The 19708-nt window shown below is 45.5% G+C and overlaps 1 protein-coding gene across 2 annotated transcripts; it reads left to right on the plus strand.

Annotated features, from left to right (window-relative positions):
* The first annotated feature begins 1115 nt into the window (after positions 1 to 1115).
* On the plus strand, positions 1116 to 18253 carry fignl2 (fidgetin like 2). Of its 2 annotated transcripts, XM_062392069.1 has the most exons (3): positions 1116 to 1207; positions 2739 to 2879; positions 13649 to 18253. In XM_062392069.1, exons 2-3 carry the CDS (start codon positions 2855 to 2857, stop codon positions 15676 to 15678), a joined length of 2055 nt encoding a protein of 684 aa, XP_062248053.1. In that variant the 5' UTR covers positions 1116 to 1207; positions 2739 to 2854; the 3' UTR covers positions 15679 to 18253. The 2 variants fall into 2 exon arrangements, with proteins under 2 accessions (XP_062248053.1, XP_062248052.1); XM_062392068.1 differs by lacking the exon at positions 1116 to 1207 and having other exon boundaries at positions 2343 to 2879.
* Positions 18254 to 19708: the final 1455 nt, after the last annotated feature.

A 19708-nucleotide genomic window follows, 5' to 3' on the forward strand; every position in this document is an offset into this window, starting at 1 on the left:
AGAGAACTGCTGCTGAGCAGTTAGAGATAAGGAAGTAACCCTACGGTATCTTTACGATTTCCCTACGATTTTATGTAGTTTGTTATGACTTTTTTTGTGACTTGCTAACTCTCGTCGAGTTGGTTTTTCAACTTTCTTCTTGTAAGGATTTTTCTGGGGCTCGGAGGTCTGGGTTCTGGGTGAAGATCCTTCTGGACTACAGTATGTCGTAGGACAGTCCTGGATGAGGGCTGTGTGAGGACTGGACTTGTGAAGGGCTGGTTTCAGGATTGCTGTGATTTGGGGTGGAGCAACTGTTAATCAGAACATATCTTGAAACCGTGAGCTGACTTCTTCTTTAACAAATCACCCCCTTTTTTGTCCCTGCTAAAAATTCGCTCCATGCGGAAGACGCGACGTGTGGGTGAGACAGTTGAGAAAGATCTTTGACGGAACAGAGACACAAAGAGGTTATTCAGTAAAGTAAAATTGTCTCTGCTTTATAGCATTTAAGTAGTTTAAATACTTTTAATGAGTGACAAGTAATGAGTAATTAATTACATTTCCCAATTTGTCATCATCTGTTTGAGTCAGTCAGAAGAGAATCCAGCCATTGTTCCTCTGTGTGTGTGGGTTTTCAACATCACAATCTGACCACTGTTCCTGCAGCTCTGTCTTAATCCTCCTGGGGCCAAACCAAACTCACCCTGGTCCTTTCCCTCCAACCAAAAAGTCTCTCTCCCTCTCTCTCAACTGTCATCAGTGTCCAGGCTCTTTCTCCTTCAGAGCAGGAGTGGTCAATCCCCCACTCTCTGTGCTGCCCTCCCCTCATTCTCTCCCTGTATCTCTCTCTCTCTTTATGCAAAAAGTATTTAAGTAGGAGAGAGAGAGGGAGAGAGAGAAAAAGAGAGAGAGAGGGATGGAGGGAGGGGAGGGAGAGGGGGATGGGAGATCAATGGGGGAGGGGAAGCTGAGTGCTCACTCTGTTGTCACTGGTCAGAGAGAGGGAGGGAGGTAGAGAGAGAGAGACAGAGGGTGGGAGGTAGAGAGAGGGAGGGAGGGAGAGAGAGAGAGAGAGAGAGAGAGAGAGAGAGAGAGAGAGAGAGAGAGAGGAGTTGTGTCCCATATGTGGAAAAAAAGCATAGCAGTGCACACACTCTGGTCTGGTCTACTCCAAGGATTATCCTAGTGCTTTCAGATCGGATGGAGGACGTGCAGGCATGAATCGGTAAGGCTGCCTGTCTTCTCTGCATCTCTGTGTTGATCTGCTGTCACAGCCCGCTGCTCTTCCTGCTGTTTCACTCGGCTCTGCTGAAGTTGGACGAGGAACCCGAGCTGAGCATGTTGTAGAGGATCTGATCTTTGGCCGCTGACCATGAGACGTTTTCCCAAAACCTCCTGACTGTAGCTCTGCCTTCTCCTCTCAGCCCCTGTCTGGACTCTGCAGGAACAGTGTTTGTTCTCAGTGGAAGCTGTGGTTTGCTGCACAAGTGTGTAGTTAGTTTCTCTGGGCTGACTGGGTGTTAGAAGTTGACTGTCAGTGAGAGCAGAGGGGGTCGTATAGTCGGCGTTGTACTTGAAGCCTGTTGGTGTCCAGGGTCAGCCGTGTAGTCATTGCGTAATTTCTTGTCAACAGGAATGGTGCATGAGTGAATTTATATACCGCTGTTTATATTTACACATGGCCAGAAAGATAAACTCTCTTTTACTAATCCAACTTTATCCAAAATCATTAAATGTCTGTGTTGCATTGGGTAAAATACTGGTGTCTAAAACTTGTTTAATATGTGTGAGATTTATTTTCTTGTTATATCCTCATCGTTACTCAAAGGGGGAGAGTATATTAACTGAAATATTTGTGTGTATTTGTGGATTAAATGTTTTCATATATTTTAAAAACTGGAAGACAATTGCAGTATATACTCCTTAATAGAGCTAATGCACAAATGTGGATTAAATCAAATAAAATGTGTCTACACATATTTCCGAAATGACACAAATGGCTGCTGTGAAAAAACTAAATTTTCAGCCAGTTGTTTTAATCTCATGGTTTTGCTCAGAGAGGCAGATAGGTGCTTTATATCAGACTAAAACAACACTGGAGGATTAAACTGATGTTAATCTGTGCATGATTAAAATGTGACTTTTACAACCCAAACCAGAATGGATTACTTTGCCATAATTTTTCTATAAGTTGGTTGAATTTAATATTTTTTTCTAGAAAATGTCAATGTTTTTCTCCTCATACTTACTTTTTTTTATCTTGGTGTGAAAAGTTAAACTTTGAAATCGGGGTGGGGGACATATTTTTTTTTTTACCTTTTACGTTTTGCCTTTGCAGTTTCAGAAGTGTTTGTTCTCCTAAGAATGCAGTCTTTATTGCCCCAGTGCACAGAGCAATGGTATGCATGAGTCTTTTTGTGAGGCAGATTTAGAAAGCCCTCTTTAGAGGCTGCACACAGCTCCACAATCAGCTTAATGCTTGCCTATAATGAATACCCCTGTGTGCGTCAATTTGGGAGAGTGTGTGTCTGTGGGTGGGTGTGTGTTTGTGTGAACTCGTGTTTTTGTTACACTGATAGCGTTCTCAGGTTGGCCAGTAATTCTATCATGCCCCGGCTGAATCCTCGTGTGTGTTTGTTGCTGTGGGAGCTTGTGTGATCGGTCGGTTGAAATGTGAGTGTTTGTCCAGACATTGTGCAGCAGCCTGTAACCGCCTCACCTCCCTCTCTCTCTCTTTTTCTCCCTCCGTCTCTCAGGGTTGTTCTGTTGTCAGCGCGAGCTTGTGCCAGTGATGGACCACAGCCGGACGGATACTAACCTGAGCTGGCGTTCACGAAACAGCATTCCTCCTTACTGAGACCAGCTCCACAGAATGCTGAGTCCTATTGTCCCCTATAGTGAGTACACTGTTCTTTATGTCTTTCCTGCTGCATGTCACCTCAAACAGGCCCTCTTGAGTTAGTTGGACTTTGCCTGAATCAATTACCCCCCCCCTTCCTATAGTGGAGTGGATACTGTGTTGTGTAAGAAGAAAAAAAAAGGCGCAGGTGAAGAGTTGCATGCCTCTGTGCAGAAAAAGGCACTTTATTTTTTTATATTTTCCTTACGTGACTTGTTGAAATGCTAAACCCTGGGCACTGGCCCCGGGCGAATGTTTCATCATCAGGCGGAAGACAACACAGATGGGGAAGGGAGAGAGGCAGAGGGAGACTGGAGGGCTGATGGTGTAAGCTGCAGAAAACCCCTCAGTTCTGCCACTGTCATTGTACCAATACAGCTCCGGACCCACCACCATGCCGCCTCCCGCTCTCCTTCCCCATTTGCCCTTCTCTTTCTTTTCCCCCTTTAAAAATGCTGACCTAATAACTGATGTGTCCAGTTATTTGGCCTCCCCCTTTCTCAACCACCCACCAGGTTTCATTTGAGTCCAGTGCGCTGGCTCTCCAAAACAGCATTGTTTGCCGGCCAGCATGGGGCTGCCTCCGTGGTCTCGGCTTCAACAGCCCCCTTTTTGTTTTTTTAACCAGCTCTTTAACTTGCCTCAAATGAGCATTATCGGGCATGACAGTTACAAGAAAAGAGGGAAATCGCACCGAATGCTTAATTTAAAAAGTATTGCTTCATAATAGCTGGTAAAAAAGTTTGAATTTGCAACAAAATGGGGTGCGGAGGCAGTGTAGGGCAAGTGTGTGGGTGTGTGAATTCAAACTGGACAAAGCCGCTTGATTAAAGCATCTCGAGAGGATGTTTGACAGTTTCCATTACTCTTTGTTTACTTTTTGTCAATTTCACCCTTGAAATAGCCAATGTTATTATTCGACCACTCATCAGATGAATGGAATTCTGTGCTGAATGAGTAGTTGACCTCATGTGTTGTTATGAAACATGTTCCCTCACAAGTGGTTGATTTAAAGCCTGTTCTCCCAGAACATGTCGGGTTTTTTCCCATTAAATAATGTTTATGAATCCAATTAGGGTGAGTTGCTTACAATAAATGTCTTCATGCATGCTGGTGTTGCTTCTCACAAGCGCTTGTGTAACTGGTCTTCCCATCAGTTCCCTGCACCCAGCTAGTCCACACTCAACGCTGGTGCGGTGGACAGCTCGTCCAAGAATGTCACAAACTGCTGGTGGAATAGTTAGCATGCCTCCGGAGCGCCACACTGCCGGTCCTTCACAAGAGTCTTCCAGTAGATTACGTACCGGCCTTTGTTTGTGATTATCTTTTATGATCAGGACGCACAAAGCTGGTTTTCATCTGCTCTGTCCAGCAGCTTGATGGCTCTTTTTTTTTTTCATGTACAGAGTAGCCCTGTTCTGCAGCGCTTCTGCAGGGGTGAGATCGTTTCAAAACAGTCGGCCAGTGTGCGCGCGTGTAGACAGAGGGGTCGTTTGAGCGCACACAGCAGCGTAAGGTAGTCACTCTGTTTACTCTCAGACTGGTGACACAAGCACACCCCAGTGCTTGCCGGTGACACTGCAGCTCACTGTCTTTTAGTTAAAGTCTGTAGTCACGGTTCTAGCTCAACAATAACCGACTGTGATGGACTTTGCATATGTGCAGGACATGCGAAGACTCTCACCTCAATGTTGAAATTCCCTTTGTGGGAATGTCGAGCATTCCCACATCCCAATCCTATTTCTGACTCCTGCTGAAAGCATTTTTAGCCCCAGTTCATGGACTGGTCCCAGTGTATGAACACAGAGTTAGTAGAGCCATCAACACACACCACTCTTTGTTATCAGGACTGCTTTAACATATCCAGTTGCAAGGGGTTTACATCCCACATTCAGCCAGTGTTTGTCTGTCGTTCTTCCTCTGTGTGTCCGGCCTTGGTCCTCGTCTCCGGCCTGTCCAGAGGACTTCAAGCTGGGGCGAGTAGCCCTGGCTGGACCCGAGAAGAAACCTGAGAGAGATTCCAGGGGCCATGGATACTCCTGGAGGGATTTGGTGCAAAGAATCTGTAATCTGCACTTCAAACACACTCTTAAATCAGTCCCAGGCTGCCAACCCAGAAGTGCCCTAACTCTTGTTGCTGGGGGGGCCCCGCTGGTGTAGCGATACCTTTTCTTTTAAAACAGCCCACATACACACAAACACACACACATGGGGCAACCACACACACACACACACACACACACACACACACACACACACACACACACACACACACACACACACACACACACACACACACACACAAACACACACACACAGTCCAGATCTGGCAGTTTTTATAGCTCTCCTCTGCCTGACCCCTCTCTGGCTCTGTTTTTATGTTTTGTACGAGTGTCTTTGTGAATGACTTGGCTAAGTCATGGAGTAGTTTGTATAGAAACAAGAAAGGAGGACAACTCGTCCAGACCCCTGAAGGAGCAGGTTGGAGGGGCCATACCAGCATCTACTCCTATTGTCGGCAGAGTGGTATGAGTGGTGCCTGTAAGGCCCTTGAGTAAACACGCAGCTGGCTAAAATGTGTGTGAAGAAGAGCCAGGATCATTAGTTTGGGGTGTGAATGGGCTCTAATTTGCCTCCAGTGTGTGTGTGTGTGGCTGTGTATGTGTATGTTTGCATGCCTCTGCTGCCTCAAGAAAAGAAGGTTAGGGACCCAGGGCCCCGAGAGTCCACTGGCCCTCTGCTCTGTCTCTCTCTGAGGGATCATCAGCTCATTAAGGAGACCTCCGCTCCCGTTAAGGGCCAAATTAAAAAGCAGGGAGGGAGGTGGGGCTCATTTGGATGGCAACACTTCACTGGATTCCTGAGGCTGCAGAATTCAGAGCTTGACAATGAGACGCAATGTCTTTCACACCAGTGCAGCTCATTAGTAAATGACTACACTTGAGAAAATACTCAAATTGTTGTGCCGTTTTGTGTTTGCAGTGCAGTGATCATAATTATGCCCGGCCATGACACTTAGCTCTCTCTAATATGTGTGTGTGTACTAACAGAAAAACAACAAATCCCAGAGCTGTCCATGTGCCGAGGGTATAAGCTGGGAGCACAGAGGGGCCGGGGGATTTGGACAGAAGGGAGGCAATGGAACATGCACACTGGGAATGGGGGGGGGGGGGGGGGGGGGGGGGGGGGGATAAGGGAGGTGGAGAGGCAGAGAGCTGGGGAAAGAGGGAGATTGCGAGGAAAAGATATAGAGCTGAATAGGCCGAGATAGAGCAGAGATTGGGCTAGTGAGACAGATGGAAGGGGCGATTGGTCATCACAGAGCCTTAGGACAGCTGTTCTTTGATATATTAGTGGACACAATGACCTAAAGCCAGCCTGCAGTCACAGAAAATAGGAACCCTGTTTTTCTTGAAGGACTGGGGAGGGAGCAATGGGGGGGGAGTTGTTTGCCATTTGTGGACGTGCGTTTGGAGGCACGGGGGATGGGGGAGTTGTTTCTAAAATTACGAGCATGAAGTGACGCATCCAGCAATTATTCCGCAGGCTTTCTAGTTTTGGGAGAGAGCTGGGAAAAGGCCTGTACATTGAGCACGCACTCAGATGGGAACTTTCTTTTGCTGCACTGTCATTAGCAATTCTAAACAGGTTTGTCAATTCATCAGTGTTAGGAAAAAGTGCCATTTAATAGTTTGGCCGCAGCTCCTCTCCACCCACTCCGCACAGCAGCAACCTTTAAGGACAATGTGAATGCTTGTTCGCTGCTTAAGATTTGCCACATACAACTCATTGCATTCTCTCTTTTTGATCCGTTTTGCACAATAATTGTAATTTATTCTGGGAGATTAATAAAAGTTGGTGTGATTTTGTTTTTTCACCGAAATGCACAGTAGAGCGCTGTCACGTTGTCCTTCCCTCCGAACATATCCATGTTTTCTGCACGAGCTGACAAAAACTACTCTGACAGCTGGCCTGAAACGTTCCCAAAGGGCGATGAAACAAAAAATAGAGTCAAACTGTCATGCTGATACATGGAGTACAGATAGCTCTTTCCACAGAAAGAAGAACGCATAGAGATGTTCACACACACACACACACACACACACACACACACAGAGGACATCCCTCAATGCCACTGCAGGAGATGGGCCCGTTCCTCCTGGGATTGGACTGGTGAGGCGTGTTTGAAAAGAGCTGCGTCTGCTCCTGCTCTGGGCAGCAGGTGTGAAAACTCCCCACCAGAGCTCCCGCACTCTTGTGTTATTAGGTCTTTTTAGGGCCATGAAAGAGGGAGCAGATGAGCCAGAGGGAGCGAGAGGCAGAGTGGGAGTGTGGGATTGTCTTTCTTTTGATTGATAGCAGCCCTGTGACTAACACATAGATTTATAATAATTTTCCCTAGCAATGCCCAATTATGCATGGCTGATAAATTATGATGCCTGTTGTCTGGTGTGTGCATTATCCCCCGTCTTAAGGCAGTTTGGGAAGGGCCTCACGGACTGACCTCGCACTTCCTTTAACAGCTTCTTGAAAATACCCCACATGCAACCAGGGGCTAGTCAGCATGTGTGGGTTAACTCGACTTTGTGTAACACGAGTTTTAGTATAAGAAACACGATCCGCAATCTCTGTGAGGAATTTGTTATTTTGAAGTGTTCTGGTGCAAACTGTGCCCGAGCAGATAAAATGTATATTTCATACCGAAGTGAGAGAACGTCCAGAAGACAATTTTCCACTGTCTTCACTTGCCAGGCTGTAAAATGTGGCCGGCCTCTGAGATTGGTGTTTTTATGACGGGCCAGGTAGTGTGCAGCGGCAGGACGGCCGCAGCCCAGTGAGAATGTCCTGCTTGATATTAGTGCCATAAATCACAGTGAACTTGAGAACAGAGGACTTAAGGGCCTTCAAGAGTGAACGACAAATCAAGATAACAAACTCTGATAAATAACAGATTCTCGGTAACCTCGTGCTCTGTTTGAAACTCGACTCATAATCATTCCAAACAACACAGTTAATTGGATATGTTTATCTAAAGTGAACTGGAGTGTTTAAAGTTTCTAGAAAAAACATATAATATCTACGACATCCCAATGTCCAGAAAGCAGCAGTTTCAATCATTAACTCCTTTATCATAACACAACAACTGATGCAATCATCAGAACGTCAAGTTTCTGGTTTTTCAGCATTAAGATATTGTTTCTCAGACTCACATTTTCTCCTTTGGTTTGGCTTCATGCTTTGTATTATACGTGTATTCATTTCATTTTCTGTAAAGCATCGGTTTGGTAGATGTAGTCTTAAATTAAATCCCTGACATCCTGACACAGCAGCGGGAGCAGCATTCTCACAACAAATTGACTCTGCCCTCTGTGCAGCCTTTGTTGAAGCATTGGAGGAATTTTGTTTTGGCATTAAGTAAGTAGATCTTGTGGAATTTTTTTTGTGGACGTATTTTATATCCTGACTATTTCGCTGTTTTAGCCTTTTTACCAACTTGCTTTTTATTATTTTCAAATAAAAGTTTAAGTTTGAATTAATGAGGTTGACCAAAGCTCAGACATCACTCTGCTCTTAGCCCTAGAGGTTCCAACAAGCAGCCTTTTATCCATCTCAGATTTCTTTATACTGTCATCCGCGTTATAACAGGCTTGCTCCATCAATAAGGGTCTAATTCAGTGGTATTATAGGCATTTAATATACTCCACCATACAAAAAACTGTTTTTTCAAATGAATTCTTTACCATCTTATAGAAAAATAATATTTATTTCTGTATGTTTGTATATTCATTTCCTCCTTATAGAATCACTTTATATGAACAGATTGTCATTGAAAGACTAAATCCTCAGTGTGCTTTTAAGGAGACCTGAGACAATATTGTCTGTTTTTCTATTGTTTCATTCTGCAGCTCAACTCAGAGGCTGCATTAGATTTAGATGGGGACTTTGCTGAACAGTGGTTAATGCAGAGATTCTCCAACGGAGCTCCAGATTTAAAATATATTGATATAAATGTGTATAATAGGTTTAACTTGTAATTATGCAGCTATATCTTTCCACAGAAAGTACGTATTTCATGACTTTCAGGCATTTTTATAAAGCTGGAGGAAATACCTTTTTAAATATATACTATATTTTTTTGAGTTAAGAAGTCAACCAGCTAATCAACCGTCTGCAGGTCTGCATCATTACTCTGGATATTTATGCTTGTAAGAAATAAGGATTAAATAATGAGGAGGACATATGTTTCTCCACCTGATTTGCGTCCCAGTGTGGACGTGCACGACCGAGTGAAGGAGCTCTCTCTGGTCACTGGTTCAGGGTAGAGATCAGCCCTGAATAGAGCCTTGATTGGAGTGATCCACAGCGCCCTTGTTTACAAGCGACCCATTCACAGTCGGCACGATTTAATAGCAGGCTGTCCCTGAAGGCTTGTTGCATCCGTGTCCGTTTTGTTCCTCGGGGCAGGGAAAACAAAAGTGCCGGGAAGGGAGAAGGGGAGAGCAACCTCAGGGGAGTTGTGAAACGGCACTGGAGCCCTGCATCTCTGGGCTTCCTGCCAGGATAGTGTTTCACCTTACCCACTGATTCTTCTTTTATAGAAAGCCACAACACGGTCTAGAGTACTCCAGGCCTTTATGGGCCAAAGGCTATTTCAGTTTCACCCAGTCAGCGGCAGATTCAGTGACTGTGTACTAGACTTGAGCATTCAAGGGCAGGAATCACAAATAAACCCAACACACTCCACCCCTGAGCCCGAAGTGCTCCAATTTTAATTTTAGGGCCTCCTTAAAGTAAAGTGGGTTTCTGGTGAAGAGAGCCGTGCCACTGTCTTCATCACGCACTCCTACAATAGGATGCAGCTCGCACAGGTCCCTCAATAAATCCCAGGCCAACACAAAAGCTGTCAGTGGACTGCAGCTGAATAGATTAATAAGATTTCCATAATTAGACAGGCCCCTGACAATGGGATCCTTCAGGCTTTGTCTCAGGGCCAACTGGATTGTCCGAGCCGCGCACGTCTGCTGCACGCCCGTGCACAACAATGGCCGAACAGACAGTAAGGTGGTCAGCGGAGGAACATCTGTCTCTCCTGGGGCCGAGAAAACAGATGCACACACACACACACACACAAACTGGGAGATTTCATGTGCATAACCCAAGGTTCCTTTGAAGATATATATATATATATATATATATATATGTTAAATATATATAATAAATAAATGACATATCCTTTAAACTCTCTTGTGACTGGATTACAAAGCAGCTTTAATTGTTATGCAGTGAAGGAAAAAGCTTCCAGAACAGTTGAATGAGGAGAATATTCCCATTTTGTCCCACTGATGTCCTGGTCAGTGCTTAATAAAAGTGTTTTTAAACTATAATCCTCCTTCTAATATGAGTGAGACAGCATTGATGGGGGTGAATATGAGGGATGAAAAATATATCACGATTAAAGTTGAAACAAATCTTCTTTCATCTGGATTCCACAATTCACAATTTGTATAATAGTGTCTTGTTTCTCTGCTGCATAGAATCCTTTACAATCCAGCGACGTACTGAATCCCACAGTTTGTTGGAGTCAATCTAATCATCCCAACGTCACTATCCCCACATTGTCCTGATTTCCGACTTCTAATCTTAGCTTTCTTCCCATCCCTCCTGTGAATTAATCTACATGATGGCTCTGATTTAAGCAGAAGTGTAGATTAGCGCTTGCTCAGTTTATCGAGTGCTACTGCTCTAAAAACCACAATCCAGCAGCAGAAGGCAAGATCTAATTACACAGCAAGAGCTAAACACTGCACTGAAGCCCTGCTGTTTTCATCAGGGGTGAGTGGCGGCCGATCACTCATCTCACTCACACTGCACATACAGGAACAATTATAGAGTGTAGAGACGTGTAAATTTTATCTCGGATTTAGGAGTGAACTGGTTTCCTCAGGTATACGCAGCTGGCCCAGGGGGAAGTGTGAGAGAAGTCAGTTTTGCGTTGGTGCTACCATGATGATGGAGTGGACAGCAGTAAGCCTGCCTCACCGAGTCCTCTAATGTCCGCTCCAGTCCACTTAGAGGGGGACGAAGCGCCTGCTGTCCACTCTCTCCCCTCCCTCCTTCCCTCCCTCCATCCCTCCATCCCTCCCTCCTTCCATCCCTCCCTCCACGCTGCAGGTTTTATGAGCTCCCCTGGGCTCTCATCCATCTCTGTCACACACAGGCCCCATTATTGGGGCTGCTCACAAACTGGTTGGGCTGCAGATGGGAAGGGCCTGCAGGACATGTATGGTTTCTGCAGTCCGGACAAAGGGCCCGCAAGTCAGACCGCAAAAAAAGATGTGTTCATCTGGGTGTGGACAAGCCAATGTCCTCAGCATGTTTGTAAGAATTTCACAGTGTGAGAATGTCCTTGTGCATCCTGTCGTGATGGGTGTGTGGCTGCGTGGCTCAGCCGAAGCTTAGGCAAGTACTTGAACTGGTTTGGCCATTGGGAACTTAAGGCAGTGGATTTGAATATGAAGGACATGATAATCCAACGGCCATCTGGTCTGCTGGTCTCATTTGACTGAATAAATAACGTGCGTAATCTGAAAACACACATGGGGAGGTTTGGAAAAGCGGGGAAAAAAGAAAGAGGCCAGAGTTAAGGAGTGAGCTAGGGAGCAGCAGCAGCAGCAGAATCACAAGCTCTGGATATTGAGATTTGATTTAAATGGCAATAAGAAGCCTGGCTCCACACACACAGACAGCCATGAATAATGAATCATCGGGCGTCCACTGAAGGGAAAGCAGTGAGGCCAGTAATGATGGCTTTTCCCTTATTCCTTTTTACCTACCTTTTCTAGTGGGAGCAGTTGTCACCTCAGGGTAAATCACAGCACTTCAATAATGCCAAGCTATGTGTGGAATGTCAAGCTAATGCCTCAGCAAGAGGCAGTGCTAGTCTCCAATGAAGCAGATGATTTTATTATTATAATTGTGATATATTTGGTTGACGCACACTTAAGCATAAACCCTGTACTTATGAAAACATAGAGACACTCTGACACTCAACTTTGGATAGCATGCAAACATTAGAACTAGCAGTTGCACTTTAGGGAAAGCAGCTTGTAGCTGTTATAATTAATCAGTTAGATGATGATCATGATATTTATCTGCAACTACTTTGGTTAATTTTTTTATTCACGTTTTAAGCTATATGTTAAACATAAACGCAAAGGTCAGAATTTGATGTTTTCCCTTGTCATACATGATGGTATCCTGAATATCCTTTTAGACCTTACCTTAATTTGCGGGGTATTATTTCAGATACTTTTGATTGATGGCAATTATTAGATTAATCAATAAAGATAATGTCAGTTGCAGGAGTTGTAACACTACTTGTTTTAACAACATATTTTAGAGGATGACAAGGTCTTTTCATGACCTGACATGAGTGAAGGACAATTCATGTAGGAAAATATAATTTTGTCTCCTGTTAGCTCTGCGATGTGCTCGGTATGTAGCAGCCATGATCAATCAGACCTGGGTCCGTGCTGAAGTCAGCCAGAGGAGCAGACATTCCACTTTCCCAATGTTCCATGGGAGACTGTGCTGATGAATAGCACACTGTGCTGCACACCCAAACCCAACCCCCCCTCTTTCTGTCTTCCTTTCTTTCTTCCTTTCTCTGTTTCTCACTCTCTCTACACCACTGTCCACACACAGACCCTCCTTCCCCTCTCCCTCCCTCCCCCTGTCCAGCCGGCCAGTGGCCCTTTGGAGCTCTGGTGTACGGTGGGTGGGTGGATCGGTGGGTGGTAGGCGGGGGTGCAGGGCGGAGAGCAGGCATTCAGAGCAACATGCACTGGGAGATAACAATAGCTCCTCTGGGAGACATGCAGATGCTAGCAGTATAGGGAGTAGTGGTGGGATCTTATCGCTACTCTAACATAAGCTGGGAAACAACACATCCATCCCGCCCAATCTTCTTTCACTCTTTTACTCTCTGCAGCTTTCTCTTTCTCCTTCCACCTCCCCTTTTTCCTTCCTCTCCCTCTCTGGGAAATTCGAGCTCCCCAGCATGATGGTAACACTGAGTTTCTTTTGCAAACGGAAGAAAGGCCATTTTTTGTCCCTGGAGGGGGAGTGCACAGACATGGAGAAGTGTCTATACTTCTGTCTAGTTTACTCATCTATATCAGGCTCTATATCATTTATTACTTTTGGTTGAATGTATGTTGAGCTCTCTTCAACAGTGTCTTACATTTCTAACAATAACAAATGTATTCAAGTATCTGTCTTGTGTCTTCAGTTAGATTTAAAGTGGGGGCTGTGTCTTGTCTTCATATCAAAGTCACACCTTGAGAGTGTCTTAATAACAAAACTTAAAAAACGTAAAATAATAATAATAAACAACAACAACAATCAATGGTTATTGAACAATGTCTCACTCACGCTTTGCATGGGATGTGTCATTTTCAACAATACATTTTATGTAGGTAAAGTGATATTTTATATAAAGACCAACTTTCATTTGGAGAATTATTTCAATATGAGTCATAGCAATGAATGATACTCAAGCTGTTTCCATTTTCCAGTTAGTGAAAAGGAGTTAGTTAAAGGCCTAATGGATTTATACCAGGATCAGAAAGCTGTAACAGCTCAACCTCTGTTCTGAAGAATATAATCACTATGACACCAATGTCCAATGTTTGATAAAACGCAGTTGCTGGTAAATGTAATTAGAGTAAAACTATAATATGCTTTCTCTTGTGTTTCTTTTGTCAGGTCTGTTCAAGATGCACTGGAACCCAGAGCATGCCCAGCCCCTCAGCCAGTGGCCTGAGCAGCACCTGGATGTCTCCTCCACCACCTCATCTCCGGCCCACAAGTCAGAGTTATACTCTGGCCGCGGCCGCAACTCCAGCAACTACGCCTGGGCCAATGACGACATCTCCGCCCTGACAGCCTCCAACCTGTTGAAGCGCTATGCTGATAAGTACGCTGGTGTGCTGGACTCACCATATGACAAGCCACCTACTGTTGGCACCTACCATGAGCCAGGAGCTTTCGGGAGCCTCAATGGTCCGAAGACTGAGCTAGAGCCCTGGCCACTGACACACAGCACTGATGCCTCCTATTCCCTGGTGCCCTCGGGAGGCCACGATAGCCTCTCAGGTTCCAAAGTTTTAGCCACATCTGCGGGTCTACCGGGAGTTGGCAGTGTGTCAGTAGGGAACAGTAACCTCTCAGACTCCGGCTACAGTGGCAGCAGCTCCTGCAGTGGCTCCAGTGAGTACCCCAGCTACAATGGCACCTATCTTTCCTCAGGGTACTGTCCCCAATCCAGTGCAGCACTTCCCCCTTCCTCCCTGCACAGCCTCCAATCCACCCCTTCTCTGGTCCCAAGCTATAGCCCCACCACATCTGTCTATAACTATCCCCCAAGCACATACCCTCCCCAGAACAGCTATAGCCACCCCTCTGCAACCTACCTGGCCTCAGGTCTACCTGCCCCAACTCCTGTACCCTCAAGGCCCACAGTGGTAGGTGGCAGCTATGGTTACCACAGCACCGCCCTCGGGACATCTGAATCTGGAGGGACATTAAAAAGAAAAGCATTTGAGATGAACGTAGAAAAGGATGAGGACGGGGATGGCTCTCGTTACAGGAAATATGGCTACGATCCCTTGAAAGCCGGGGGAAACTCACCCTATGGCGTAAATGACAAAACAGAGTGCCGGGGAAATGGCTACAACGGTTCAGGCAGCACAGATCCTCAAACCTTCAAGCCCAGTAAGCCCTCCTCCCAGCCTCTGGTGTCTCCTCAGTATGGAGCAGCAGGGGAGTACAGCCCTCCAGCAGGTATGACAGGGGAGAATGGTGTAACAGAGCAGGGCTTCAACCAACAGCAGCAGCACCGTGCCCAGTCCCACAAACGATCCCCACTATGTGGTCCAGCTGTTGAAACTATGAAGAGCCCAGATCCCAGATTGCTGGACCTTGTCAATGGGGAGTTATTAGACTGTAACCCGGCCCTTGGTTGGAATGATCTTGCCGGGCTCACCCATGTCAAGACTGCCCTGGAGGAGGACCTGCTGTGGCCTGTATTAAGGCCCAGTCCAGTTGTGCGGGCACCAAGAACCGTCCTGCTGTTTGGCCCCCGGGGAGGAGGTAAGACGACGTTGACTCGGTCTTTGGCTTCACAACTGGGGGCTTCCTTCTACCAGTTGAGTGGAGCCATGCTGGCCTCTAAAGGGAAGGCCGAGGCAGAGCACATTCTGGGATCTCTCTTGCATGTGGCAGGGGCCCGTCAACCGTCAGTGGTGCTACTTAGTCAGGTTGAGGCCATGGAAGAGGACGGGCTGAGGCAGACACTGCTGACCACCCTCGAGAAAGCCCAGGTTGGGACCCCTGGTCTGGTGATTCTTGTCTGCACCACTGGCAGGCCAGATCTGCTGCAAGACGCAGTTCATCAGAGCTTTGCCAAGAGATATCATGTTGGCCTGCCAGATGTAGGTATGCGCAGGCAAGTGCTGCTGCAGGCTGTGTTGCCCCAGGGCTGCAGCCTGAGCGAGAGGGAGCTAAGCGCTGTGCTTCAGCGCACCGATGGCTTCTCAGTGTGTGAGCTGCTGCAGCTCAGCCAGCAGGCGCTCTCCTCAGCAGCCTCCCCCACTGGGGCCATGCATGGCCTCCCCACATCCTCCAAACCCCCAGCCTTCACAGACTTCGAGAATGCCTTCTGCAAGGTGCGCCCACACGCCACCACAAAAGAATTGGACACTTGTATAGAGTGGAGCAAGATGTATAGCCACTGAGAAGCAGCCAGTCACTGTACTCGGACTGCAACGTGAACCTGTCTTTGCTTTGACATGGCAAGCCTTGGGAATGTTTTGTTGTTGTTTTGTAATTACAGATTATGAAGCCAAAAGAGCCAGAGAAGTTAAAATATACTGGAGAGCTGACAGAGTTGTATTTCTGGCAGAAGCATGCCATGGTATACTGTTTTACTTTTTTTTGCTATGAATATCCGCAATATTTTATTTTTCCCAAAGAGAAGAAAGATGAATAGGCCTTGCTGAGTGGGGTAGTGTATTAGTCATTTGGCCAATTGGAGAATCTGATGGCTATTTGGATCTTCTCTGAGATCCTGATAAGCCTTGTTCCAGGACAAAATCAATTATTTGTTGCTAGGTGACGTGGTCCAAGATTATGGATAATCAGGGTTTGGAAAATACCCCCTTTGACTGCTACTCTCAGGATTGTATTTATTGCCAGTCCAGTCCATGTTATCCTAATGTTGATTTAGTCTTTGGATTGTCACTAATCATAGAGTACGAAGCGCTCGGGATCAGCAACATTTCAGTTTTTGACCAAAAACATGTCAAACCAAATGAATAATCAGCAGAGCTGTTATATTTCCGAAAAAAGGGATTTGTCCTCCAAATCACAATTATATCAATATTCTCGATAGCTTATTAATAAATCTTGAAAATAACTGGCACTCTATTACTAGATTTATTCACATTTGCCGGGTGTTCAGTTGCAGTTACACTCAAAACATTTGCTTGTAGTGTATCTTCATTCAACAATATTCCCAATCTTGAATTGTACAGACAGCTGACTTTATTATTAACGTTTACTTCCATATAATTGTTTTATAGACATTCCTCATCAAGGGCAGTTTTCCTGAGACTCACACTTACAGAACAACTTCTGCACACCCAGCTTCTCTTAAAGTTTGTCTGTTTTCTATTTCACTTACTATTTTTTGTTTTCTTAGTGTGTAGTCTTGTTTGAAATGCTCAGGAAGAATTTCTTTACCTCAGAAATATGAAATAAAGAATGTATGTAATCTTAGGGTCTTAGTAGGGAGGGTCGCAGAGCGGGATAGAGGAGCGAGGAGAACCCTGACAGTCTTGTAATACCCACTGCAGCTGGGCTTTTACCTCGGGAGAGAAACTTGAATATGCTACAAAGAGTAACATTGAATGTAATTCAGGTATTTCAAAGGATATTTGATGCCATAAAATCCATGTATTATTATATATGACTATATAAATGCATTTTCTTTTCTGTTCTTTTACCTTTTATTTTCATTGTAGTTTATGGTGGAGTGATGTTTGTCTTCAAGAATGCTATGTAGTATATAGAAAATATTCCTTTTATTGTTGGACAAACTGCTCACAGATCTCCGTGTGATTTCCGTGTTTACATATCCTGTTTGTGCATGTCCGCTGTCTAGAGCTTTAACAATGCAAAAATTGTCATTTGAAGATGTAAATACAACACGCACAATCACACGTGTGCACTCACAGTGAACCTCCAAGCACAAGATACGCCCCCCCCCTCCCCCCCACCAAAAAGAAAACCAACCAAAACACAGATGCTAAAAAAACAAAAATGTTGTTATGCGCAGCGTTCAGCAAATTCCAAAGTGTGAGGATTCACAGTTAATGTGTAGGTTTTGTGGATGAGCCCAACTTGTAGACAATCCAGACAAATCTGTCCTCCTGCGGCAGAGCGGTCCGACTGCTCCGTCTTAACAAGCCGGAAAAACCTGGTCACTGGACTGCAGGTACAGAGGTCGCTGGTGTTAGACTGTTGCCATGGTCCTGAGGACGTATACACACACAATGATGTAATATTTCCTACCGACCTTTCCTCCCCCCTTCTCTTTCTCTCTCTCGCTCTCTCTCTCTCTCTCTCTCTCTCTCTCTCTCTCTCTCTCTCTCTCATCATTCTTTTTCTCTGTTCCCCCTCTCCCCTGTGCAGTCTCATTAGATTGGATTGCCCCCTGGCCACGAGCCCCGGTGGCCATGTGGCGTTGTATCCTCTACCCCTCCTCCCTCACCGCCAACCCCCCACTCGCCTTTCCTTATACCGATTCCTCCGGAGTGGAAGTGGTCTGATTGATGTCCAGCAACCTTATATCACAGTGCAGCCTTCCCCTCTCCAGCTGGTGGCTTCAGTCAAGCCATACAGCCAGATCAATCAGAGTGACCCCCGCTGTGCATACTGATCACTGTCTCGGAAACTGAAAACACATTTACAAGTTACAGAGCGTCCCCTGCCTCAAGTGGCAGGACATCGCCGGCCGTTATTCACACGTAATTACAGAAGGTGAAATAATAACGACAGCATTCGGATAAGTCGTTTCCAGTTTGTCCAACAAACAATGTTTTATTTTTTACATGTTTTGATCTGTTGTTCTTGGTTATTGTACATTTTCTGTAACCATTTCTACCTCATTTTTGCGGCATATTGTACATGAAAGTATTTATTTCATGTCTTTGTTGATGTCTGATATTAATGTTCTTGAACTGTAATGGTCTACCTCAGAAAAGACTGTATTTTAAGAGAAGAGTATCACACAATATTAAACAGAATTTGTCAATACTGTACTGCAGTTGTTGTTATTTTTTTCAATTTCTTCCAAGGTGCTGCATTTGACCCGAGCACTGAAACCACGAGATGCTGGTGCACGGTGCTTACCTCATGTGTCTGTTGCCTGGTTTGACCCCAGCGTCGAGGGCAGCGCGGCTACTTAATGTGATTGGTAAATTCTTTATCGTGTAAACACAGAAGAATCACGTCAGGAGGTTCTGGGTTTGTTCCAACATTAGCTCAGATCGACTTCACACAGTATGATGTACAGTCAGCAGGCAAAGTCAATAAGAAAAAAATGATAGCTGCACTGCCGTTATAATTAAAGTGTGTCGTGACGAGTGTGTATCTGCGAGAGGTCAAAGATTAGAAAGAAGGAAAGCCGGGGCGTGTGAGTGTTTTAAGATAAAGACAGAGAAGAGCACTTTATGTTTTTTGTGTGTCCACTTTCACAAAAGTTTGTCATCCTGCGTGTTTGTGCGCTTTTATGTGTTGTGGCGTCCAGGGCAGAAACAGAGGCAGTGCTACTAAACCCCTGAGGCTTCAGGCCCAGCACCAGAGCGCAGAGGTCCTTCATCCCTGTCACTGTCTGTAAACAACAGCCCTTCCCAGCGGCCTGCCCCGTGCTATTCCTGGCCCTTCCTGACATCTTTCAAAGCCTCAGAACTAATTCGAGAGCCGAAGCAAAATCTGGGCAACTCTGTGCGAAGCAGCGAAAGTTTGGGCGAGGCCCGGGTACTGGACGCGTCGCTCCTCGGTTATGGATAGCTCTGTCAAGGCGGAGTTTGAAACATCTGTGTCGGACTCCCAGCAGAACAGTGGTGCTGGTGGTGTTGATGACACAGTAATTAATTGTCTAATAATGATGCATAGCTCTGTTATAAGTGCAACCTTGTGCAGCGGCCGCCCTTCATCCTCTGATGAAGGATAATCGTTTCTGCAGCTGTTTCAAAATTAGCTTCTATCTTTTTCTGTCACAAACTCAATAACATAATCCACAGAGCAACACAACCTTGTAGGCAGGTAAAGTAGACCATGTGGTAATGGGACATTGGAATACGAGGGGGGGGGGGGCTTTTCCTCCCCTTACATACTTATCTAACACTAGAGTTACTCAACCTTTTAATAAGTGAAATACCTGGTAATTGATAATGACGTCTCAAAGGTGGTTCGTGCGAAGTTGTGAGGACTTTACCTCCACACAGTGTGATTGTGTTACTGCAAGGTGACTTGTGAAACTTCAGAACAGAAGCTGATTGGCTGCCTTTACGTAGCTATGAGCCGGCAGTACTTCCATAGCCAGACTTTCAGTGATTCACTTCCAGTAGGTGACGTCTGAAAGGCAGTTTGTCCTCTCTGTCCTGAGTAATGCCCGTCCTCGAGGAAGTCAATCATTTTCCTTCTCCCTGCTGATTGGAGGTAATTAGGCGAGCCCATTTTGTAATTGGATAATAAAAGATG

The sequence above is a fragment of the Platichthys flesus genome, chromosome 7 (genome assembly GCF_949316205.1).
Source record: "Platichthys flesus chromosome 7, fPlaFle2.1, whole genome shotgun sequence".
Classification (NCBI taxonomy): domain Eukaryota; kingdom Metazoa; phylum Chordata; class Actinopteri; order Pleuronectiformes; family Pleuronectidae; genus Platichthys; species Platichthys flesus.

What these genes read in the sequence shown, in the direction of transcription:
- fignl2 (XM_062392069.1), top strand. Translation starts at nt 2,855, where the DNA reads ATGCTGAGTCCTATTGTCCCCTATA. An exon ending in GAGTCCTATTGTCCCCTATA is followed by an intron (nt 2,880 to 13,648) that starts GTGAGTACACTG and finishes TTCTTTTGTCAG; the next exon opens with GTCTGTTCAAGATGCACTGG.